The 10650-nt window shown below is 41.3% G+C and overlaps 1 protein-coding gene across 1 annotated transcript; it reads right to left on the reverse strand.

The window, feature by feature from the left end:
* Positions 1-131: 131 nt before the first annotated feature.
* On the reverse strand, positions 132-3737 carry LOC127335353 (uncharacterized). The gene is made up of 8 exons (XM_051361997.2): positions 3406-3737; positions 3084-3230; positions 2887-3002; positions 2237-2328; positions 1768-1789; positions 1625-1693; positions 545-613; positions 132-469 (listed from the first exon to the last, which is right to left on the reverse strand). The coding sequence occupies exons 1-8, from the start codon at positions 3593-3595 to the stop codon at positions 389-391; spliced, it is 786 nt and encodes a 261-aa protein (XP_051217957.1). The 5' UTR covers positions 3596-3737; the 3' UTR covers positions 132-388.
* Positions 3738-10650: the final 6913 nt, after the last annotated feature.

Below are 10650 nucleotides of genomic sequence, written 5' to 3' on the forward strand. Positions count from 1 at the left end.
GAAACAAAAACAACCTTTTCATGTAGATTATGTAGGTACTGACAACCAACAACAGATATATTGCACAAGTGCTAGAAAGAAGACATGGTTACTTTGTAGTACTAGTAAACAATGGCCATAATTAACTATAATGAACATGCCAAACAAGTTTTCATTCTAACAGCATCAATTCGTTACTCCCTGAATGAAAATTACACCAGAATCGAAGTTCCATCACCAACACTTGCTGGCTAACACATTGTTTTGAATTGCTAATACTATAGCTACAATGGCACGAATGAACTTGTTATATGGGATATGAATGCAGAACTGCAATGGCTCAACATCACTTGCATCAAAGTTGTGGAAGGTAAACAAAAAAAAATTAACATCAGCTAGAAGGACAGGTTCAGCTTCCAGAGATTTCCTTCTCCTTAGCCTTGCACATATCCTCTGCCGACTTGATGAACTTCTTAGTCATTTCTTCCACCTGGAGGAAACATAACATGTATTATATTTAATACCGTGCAACACATTCCTTTCAGAACATCGTTGAGTTACTCACTTCCTTCTCTAGTCGCTTTATATCGTCCTTTGGCATGCTAGACGAAGATTTCTTTATCGTATCAAGTGCCTAGAAACACAAGGGCAATGCATTGAGATTGAAGGAACAAGGAAAGAATAAGCTGAACATGATGTAATAGGAAGAACTGAGCACAGGAGAAATTTCAAACTGAATGCTAGTACTTCAGTCGTACAGAGATATTTCACTCTACATTATTCAAAGGTTTTAAAGAGATATAATTAGTACTGATGATTTTTGGAAATATCTCCGATTGTAGCAGAAAGTAGGAGTCCTAAGACTTAGGCTTGGAGCTATTAGCTGCTATAAATATATGTGTAACCACCACTGTAATCGATTTGTCCCAGAGAGAAATAAAAGAAAGAAAACGAGGCTTGATATGGGCCTCTAGCGATCCATAGCATTCCAGTGTTCGGCGTTGCGTGCATGAAGTGCTAGCTAGGAAAGCAATCTAGTCAAGTTTTGCTAATTCGTGCGTGTGTTGCAATTCACCAGAATCGATCAAGCTGCTAGTTTGTGGCTTGTATGTGCGTGTCTTGCCGGTTCGTCTTCGATGTTGTTCGTCGGAAAGTACTCGACGGGCTACGAGCCTGTTGCAGGTCGTATCGAGGGAACATCCCGGCGAAGGTATTGCCGAGTCTGGGCCAACAAGGATGAGATGCTACGACAAGTGACAAGTCATATTCAGAAATTACTGAATATTGCACATGACGGAAAGATGGATCCCCCACTAATCAAAATGGAATGAAGGTCATAATACTGTCTGTTTTCTAAGTCTAGCTGAACTAATAGACCAAAGGATAGAACATCAAGCTTGGTGTAAGTGCCTTCTCTCTAAACAGATGACAAACCGCTATCCACTTGGAGAGAAGTCATAGTCAAATATTGTACCAGGAAAGCTACATCATAATTTCATAAATTCTAGGTTGCTTCGTAAATGCAAATTCCAAATAAAATATATACTTGGTGACGATTGACTGACTGGAAAATGCAGTGATACTCCTAGTATCCAACTAAGGCTTCACAACGTCAATCTTAATTTAAGAAATAAAGTACAATTACCTTTTGGCGTGCTCTTCTAATACTTTGCTTGAAATCCTCAGCAGATTTAGTAACAACCTTACATAGTGCCTACATTCAGGCAGCAGATTTCTTTTTAGTTGTTTCAAGAATAAAAATGAGTTCAAAGCTTAGTTAATCTTTACCTGCATAGTCTCTTTTGTCAATCTGCACATGCACAAAATTTAAATTAGAAGAACGAAAACAAACTTAAGACTGTGAAGTGCAGATAGTAAAAAAGATAAAACATTCGAATGCAACATATCGCAAGTCTGTGGACAGTAGTTGACCCAGAAAGTAACTCTTAAATCACTTGCATATAAGTACAGAGCTAGCTACAATAAACAATAGGGGCATATAAGCAATCCAATGAAAAGATTGAAAGTTTTTGATAGTTAGAGAATTCTCGTACTTCCGTACTTCTTCGCCTTGAATACAAAAAAAAGTAAGAAAAAATATGATTAAGTGAATTTAAGTGATTTATAGTAGAGGCATATCCTAAATGTGACTGATAGACCCAATTTTTTCAACAGAAACATTAACACTTATGGATAAGTACAGAACTACGATAAACAATTTGAGCACACAAGCAATAACAGCAACATTAATGCTTACGGAGGGATAGGTGCAATAATCCTATTGCCATCAGGTGTTGGATTGATGCCCAATGGAGATGATACAATTGCATTCTCAATTGACTTCATTGTCTGTACAACAGTTATTTAGAATCAGTAGCAGAAAGTTTCAGTGCTCAACAGCAAGGTACCAAATAGCATTGTAATGCTTGCAATAGCTGTAGCGGGTACCATTTCATTGATGTAGCATCCGAAAATACGGATTTGAGCATAGCAGTTGCTGGATATTGGAACATAGCGGAGCATATTTCCATTTCTGCTTTAAGTTATAATTGATTAAGCTGTCCTACATGTTGTAACACCTATTATTTTCATGCTTTGGAGTGTACAGGATTAAATAACGTTACGAGTGCTCTTAGAATTTCAGTACTAGAATATAGCATCTGCTATCTTTCTGTGCTAAGTGCTAACTAAATCTGGTATGACCTACTATCGGCTATTCATTAACATGGTGAACAGCGTGTTATAAATAATTCACTCGTTAAGTTTTAGGACCAAATAAATCATAAACATTTACACGAAACTATGACACTGAAGGCTCCTATATGGAAAGCACCAAAGTGATACTGAGTATCAAAATATACCAACTTAAGAAAATTACTATATGTACAAGGGAAGAAAGGTTCTTACACTAGGATCATAGGGCATCACTGAAAGTGTATGCGAATCTAGGACAGAAACAACAGCGATACGATTCAATCCAACTTTAACATCCGCAGTTTCCACCATGATGTGGTCAAGCATACCTGCAGATACGTTGGTTATAGCATCTGTGGAAGAAAACAGCATGGACCAACAGAAACAATAACAGCAGATCATAATTATACCAGGGGAAGCTCTCCCTGTCCGCAGTTTACTCAGCTCTCGCGACAACGCGACGACTGCAGTCTCCATTTGTGCGGTCGCGGCAGATTTGACAGTCGGTCCAATATCAGGAGCGGCGGATTCAACCGTATCACCTCGACTATCATTCTCTAGGCAAGCACCAACAAACAAAAATAAATCAATTCTTGGATTACATCCATATCATGATCCACCCCCACAAGTAATTGCACTAACCCAATTTGGGGGATTACGCAATCGAGAAAATAGCATCTAAGGAACAAGCAAACAGCAAGTGAATTGGGGAGGGCGGGTGCGGCAACTCACTCGATTTCTTCCCCTTCGCGAAGCCTCTGCGGGTCTCGAGGAGGAAAAGCTGCGTGGTCGGCAGCTCTCTTGCGGCGCCAAGGGATCCGGCGGTCCGTAGGCGGTGGATGGAGGTGGAAGCGGAGGAGGCGGCGGCGGCACGCAGGGAGCGGGCGGCAACTGCGGCGCCTCGCCGCAGAAGGAAAGCCATGAAGAGAAAGGTCTGTAGAGATCTCGGGGTTCTACGGACTTCGCCGGCGAAGGGCGGCGGCGGCGGCGGCGGCGGCGGCGAGAAGAGGGTTTTTGTACCGAGGATGGGTTTTACTGCGTTTTGGAGAGAAACAGGATTCGACTACTGGACTTGTACTTGGACCGTCTGAACGAGGCCCATTCGTGTAAGAACAGTGTCTTTTTTTTAGAGTGGTGTTTTGATACCTCTATTTCGAAATCCATGTTACACATATTTTGAATTTTTTTGAAAATTGGAACGAAAAATTCGCATGTACCTTTTCATGTGCTATGAGCTTGTAAGTCGTTTTATGAAAAATTGACTTGTCGTGTGACATGTGTAAAATAGATAAAAGTCAATGCTAAAAAAGGCTTTTCAGAAAAAAAATCTATTTTTTGCATAGACCACACAAAATATTGATTCCTCGCGAAACTTGAAGAACACACATATTTAGTGGAGATATATATAATAAAAAAAGTTGTCAAATTTTTTCGACATTTCAATTTTATTTGTAGAGGGTGCATATGCACCTAGGAGCCGAATTAAATTTCCGCTTTTTATGCCTCAATTGAGGCCGTGTGCCATACTCACCCTTTTTATCCTCTCACAACTAAGTATGATCAAAAACAAAGTATGATAATTCTACCTGGGTGCCATACTTTTCTACACGGATGCAAACTCAAAACTGATCCCGATTGCCATTTTTTGTCTTAATCAACAACATCTCCATCAGTCGTGTGCTCCTTATCCATCACCATGTGTCAGTAGTCCCTTGTAGGCTTGTGAGGTGGATGGAGATTGGATGAGATTGATCATGGGAGATTTGAGGGGGGTCATCTTGAGGATACTTTTGTATGGGGTTGATGCACTTTGTTAGGCTTAATGATTGTTACTAGGGCTCGAGTGACATGATCTCCGTACTGAATTCCTATTGCCCTATCATATATCTCGGTTTGGTATTTATCTACAAAATGTATTTCCTATTATTATTATGTTGAATCTACGAACCCTAGAGTGACAGTTAGGGAAAACAAGGGGGATATGTAGTATTTTGAGGATATTATGTGTTGATGGAGTGTTAATGCATTGCTCCGATCTATTTGAAAAGGTAGACCATAATTGATTGTAGTTCCAAGTTGACCCGGGTGAAATGGTCAGGTAGGACAATAGATGTTTTGCAAATTGTATTAGTTAGTGCGTGTAACTATACTTGGGACACATACCTGCACAGAACAAACTTACAGATGAACCCAAGTTATTAATATCCCGTTATCAATCTTATCCATGCAACACCCCGCTATCACCTCATGCCTACACTTTTAATCTATGAATAAAAATGTTACTAATTCCCGTGAAAACTGGAAACATGCGGTTACTTTTCACTGCTTTGTATCAACTGCTCCAATCACCACTTGCTTTTGAGAATATTGAGATACATGTGTGGTTGAGAGTGACGCCTCAACTGCTAAAGGCTTGCTATTCTTGTGTTTCCCCTTGAGTCAAACTATACACTTGGGTAATACTTCTCATTGAAGATTTCAGCAATCTCCTATACTTGTGGGCATCACATGCCTAGCTAGTTGGACCTTCTTCTTGACCCTTGGTAGATGTGCATCCTAATGGGTCTTCCGACTTTATCTTCGGTGGGCCAATCTGGTTCACTAGTATGTCGCCATGTCGTGTCTATACCAATTATGCATATCCACAAAAGCGATGAAACACGAAATACACGAAACAGAGAACTTCCTGCGAAGAGGGAGTATAGTCCACCCTGATGCCCACAAGTATAGTGGATCGCTGAAATCTTCGATGGGAAGTGGTACCCAAATTTATAGTTGTCTCAAGGGGAACACAAGAATACCAATAAGACTTTCACAATTGAGACATCACTCTCAACCACACTTATATATCAATAAACTCACAAAGCAAGTGGTGATTTATAAAAGTTCATTGGAAGTAGTGGAACAAGTACTAAACAACAACAGATTTCTAGTTTTAACCGAAAGTAGTGATATGTAACTTTCAGTGGCTAAAGGCGTAGGCATGAGGTGATAGCGGGGTGTTGCATGAATGACATTAATCATATAATGTAATCCTAATAACATAGCATCCATCACTAATTCAGTTTTGTGTAGGTGTGTGATGCAAAAATAGCTATGCATACTAACAAAGAGTATTTGCATAACATCTTTTATCCTGCCTGCCCATTTTACCGGGACCAACTTGGAACTACATGCAATAAAGGTCTATCCTTTCAAATAGCCCAGAACAAAGCATTAAGTTTCATGAACACACAATATCCTCCAACTATCACATATTCCACTTATTTTTTTCCTAATTGTCACTTTAGGGATTTGCAGGTTCAACATAATAATAAGCAATAGACCTTGCAGATAAATACCAACCTCATATATATGATAGAGAAATATAGGTTCAGTACTGAAATTGTGTCACTTCGGGCCCTAGTAACAAGCATTAAACATAACAAAGATGTACAACACTCATACATGAATATCCTCAAGACAAACACCTCAAATCTCGATACATATGGATGATTACATGATCAATCTCATCCAAACCCCATCCACCTCTTAGGCCTATAGAGAACTACTCACTCATGATGATGGAGAGTGAGAACATGGTTGTTGGTGATGACGTTGGTGGCGGTGATGGTGAAGAAGCCCTCGAAATCCCCCTCTCCGGGGTGCAAAGCGTGATCAATCTGACCCCCTAAATGAAGATCATGGTCTTGACGGCGCTCTGTTTGGCGAAAGCACCGTGCTTCTAGCTGGGTAGGTTTTTAGGGTATATAAGGCGACACGCGAAGGGAGGAGGCGACACGACGCTCGAGGGCCAAACATGCCCTAGTGGCGTGCCACTGGTCTTCGTTTGGTCCTCGTGGCTCCTCTAGTGTGATTCCAAGACCCATCTTTTGGTGAAAAACTTCTATGGTATTTTTCCCTGATTTTATTTCCCGCGAAAACAGATAGAAATAATACTTTTGCTAAAAACATCGTTAGATTCAGCAGTTTTATCCAAGTATGGTGAGATTCCGGAGCAAGTCCTTGAGCAAAGTGCTTGGAAAAATTGATACATTTGAGATGTATCAACTCTCCCAAGTTTAGCTCGTTTTTTGTCCTCAAAGAACTCAAACATAGTGCAGAAATGATAAAAGACTTTGACAAGAACTTTGCTCTATGCATCCATAATCAGTTTAACATGGCAAGTATCTGATACATAGCTTCATTAATAAATAGCAAAGTGTTAATAGATATCAACTATGTTGGTGTGATGCTACCTATACATGGTGTAAAAGAGATAATATATGGCAACACTAATTGGACATGATTAATTGATAGTAGTAACAAGCAAAATTCTCACATCGCTTTTGACTGAATCATGAGTATGGTTTTTGAGACCTTTGCTTCCTTCATTTGTTGACTAGTAATTTATCATGCTTGCATTGCAAACCAAATAATTGGAGGCTGTCGTATCCTTCCAGTCCTTAAACATTTAAACACTCGTAGAAGACTCATAAGTAGCCAGCATCTTTAATTGAACAAGGGATAGAATGGAAGTGGGATAGATGCTTTCTTCTTAGCTTTAACACCTTATATGAGTGGTGAGGTCTTTCCCCTTTGAAGTGTATAGGCATTTCTTTGATTTGCCTTTGGGCACTTCATAGTTTTAGCCCTTTCTTTGGTGTCATCATAATGACCAACACATTGGGTTCATTGTACTCTTATTTTTCTTTCTTTTCTTCTTTTTATTTTTCCTTTTCTTATTCTTATTTTTCCTTTTTGTTATACTTTTTTCCTTTTCTTTTTCTTTTTCTTTTTCTTTTCCTTTTTTCTTTTTCTTTTTCTTTTTCTTTTTCTTTTTCTTTTTCCTCTTCTTTTTATTTTTCCTTTTATTTTCCTAGATGTCGGCTCATTGGTTCAAAGGCTAGCAGGAGGTTGGTTGGTCAACTAAAGATACTAGGGATTTCTATTTTCGTGCCCTCAGGTTCTTAGTTGTACTCAGTTTTCTCCAGCCCCTTAGTTTTTCCTCAGTTTTCCCCAAGCCTTTGTGTGAAACCCACAGAAGGAGCTCGGACGGAAGGAATCCGTTTAGTTGAACGTTCCATGTTGACATGTGGGGACGCGTCGTTTGTGGGGCCGCGTCGTGTGGGGCTAGTAGGAAGGGATCGCGTGGGACAGGACGAGACCGTGTTTGGTTGTACGTGAGAGCTGGGTTTTGTCTCACTCGGCCCAAATTGGCATTTTTAAGAGAACCCTTTCCCCTCTTTCTCTCTCTGTCTTTTTCACCAAATTAGTATCAAATCTAGAGAAGCTTCTATTTCTGTCTTTCTTCAATTATTTATGCCTTTTGGCCCTCATTTTTTGCCCAATATGGCAGCAAATCTAGAAGCTAGTATATGATAAATTCACAGCAACATAATCATAAAAACTAAGTATAATACATAAACTGCATACAGCAGCCAAAAGCAGCCAATAACGTTGTTAATGTTCACGACAAACTAAGCTGAAAAAATACAAGACGCACGCAATGTATGGCCAACAAGAAGATTCCTCATTCCTCATATATTTTTTCGTCGCTCCATTCGTGCATTATCCCAAAGAAATATTCATTGAACTCCTTCCGTATGCAGTGTGCGGCCAATACATCCTCCAAACGGTATGATGTGTGTTCATTTCTCAGACCGTAGTTTCCCATTCTATCCACGTATCGTGGCCACTCATCCCAGACTTTTTTATCATGAATGTACTCTTTGATATAACCCAAATCGGCGTAGTAGATGCAGCCAGGTCGAAGTGTCGGGTGCACTCTGGTGTCGATGGAGATACACCGGATATAATGCACGAAGAAGGCATGACTGCCAATGTTACTGACCGGATGGAGAGAGCGGCTCTGAGTGTCCACACGGTACAACAATGGTTGGTCCTCCAAAAACATGTTGTCCAACAACACAAGCAACAGATCACCATCCGACTTCATAAGATAGAACTTTTCATTTACAAGTTGTGGAAATGAAATTAGTGTCTTCATCTTGACAGTGCTCGCGCGCTGCTGCAACCGTACATTGGTACACACTATTCTTCCGGACTCAAAATTGTCCACATCTATTGCATATAGTTCACCATTGAACGGGGTAATGAAACGCAAACCATGGTTCTCGATCGAAAATCTTCCATCTCCCCAATATTCATATATATTCTTAGTTGGAGTGCTCTCATCGACCCAACTAATTTCGTTCGGGTAATGTGAGCAAACGAAGACCATAGTCGGGGATTTGATTACAGGGACTGAATCCAGAAAAACAGATGGCATCTGCGCCTCAAACCTAGTGTTCGATGCCTTTGTGAGTGGGTCCAGAAGCCGTATCTTGTGCGGCGGGTTCTTCTGGGCAAGCACGATGACGCCACGGCAAAAGCCGACGAAGTAGTATCTAAAATATATTGATGAAGATAACATTCAGCACTAAGATTGAAAATAAGAATAGATTAACCCTATAGATATGGAGGAATTTGGAGGAATTTGAATCTTGCACGAACTTCCGATAGATCTATGGTGACGTAGCGGGATGTGCCGAGTTGGAGGAAGGTGAACTCAGCGGCGCGTGGAAGGGCGTGGTCTACCATGATCCATTCGTGCAGGTGCACGTCGGGCTCAGGTAAACCTGAGCGCCAATTTCTATAGACTTGCCCCATAGCAGAGTAGGCGTCCACGTACTCCTCATTCGCCAGTAAGAATTTGCCAGTCTTGTGAAGTGGTCCGTCAGCCATGAGAGAGTTCCAGCTCACGGAGGCGCTGCGCTTGGATGCGCCGCCCTCGGAGGCAACGGGCTCGGCGGCGACGGGCTCGGAGGCGACCGGCTCAGAGGCGACGGGCTCGGATGCGACGGGCTCGGAGGCGACGGGCTCGGGGGCGATGGCCGCCGGCGCATTCTTCTTCTCCATCGCCGGCAGGGCTCGTACAGCGGTTGGGGTTTTTCCTTCGATTTGGAGAAGTTGATGGGACGTGAGATGCGTGGTTTCGTGCGTGAGCGAGAATGAGACGAACTATGTGCAGAGGGAGGGAGAGAGGGGCTTACGCGTCCTAAATGCGACCCACGTCATACGCGTCCACTATTGCACATTTGCACCGCGACACGCGTCAACAATGGCACGTCTTCCACTTCTGCACCGTAACACGCGTCCTCGAGTCTAACCCCGGAAATTTAGATATACTCAGGTATACCCTCGGGACATATACTAGCATTTTTTGTATGCTCAGTTTTCCCCTTAAGTGCTAGTGCAATATACTCAGTTTTACCCTCAAGTGGCTGGTCAATAGAGAGTCAACAAATGGGATTAACTAGTTAAACGAGTTATTTAATGTGCAAAAAATTCCGAAAAAAGAGTGGCACTTACTCATGGAGTCTTTACCACAAATTGCCACTTCTCAAATCATTGATAAATCAAGTTTTACCACAAATTGCCACTTCTCAAATCACCTAGTAGCTATGAAGGTGCATGGTTTTTTCCACAATAAGCCCTACCCAAAACAGCTTTTCTCAAAACATACTTTGTCTGAATAAGGCCATAATTTTCACACTCATGTATATTTGTATTGCAAATAGTTTGAGGTAGGCCAATATGGGTTTCATTGTACAAAACACGCATTTTTCATTTTTTAAATCTCATATTTGAATTCCTTTGTTTGTTTACTACTCACTTGCCCTTGGTTTCTTGATACTACTCAGTTTTGCCCTCTTCCTTCACAAATTCTAACAGACGCCCAACATTGCCCTGGTTGGTCTAGCCCATGTCACGCGGATCGTGCCCGCCGACCGTTGATCGTATGATTTAACGGGCAGTATAACCCCTATCTCTCTCTGGTCAGGGCCACCACCCTCTCTCTCTCTTTGTCGGCGGTTAGCTTCCACCCTCTATGTATGCTAAAGGGCGGTTGCCCATTACGCTAAAGTTTGGTTTTCTGCATTATTTTTCACAAGCTAAATTATAAACTCTTTTAGGCATTATTTTTCACGCAAA

This window comes from Lolium perenne, chromosome 2, assembly GCF_019359855.2.
Source record: "Lolium perenne isolate Kyuss_39 chromosome 2, Kyuss_2.0, whole genome shotgun sequence".
Taxonomy (NCBI): Eukaryota; Viridiplantae; Streptophyta; class Magnoliopsida; order Poales; family Poaceae; genus Lolium; species Lolium perenne.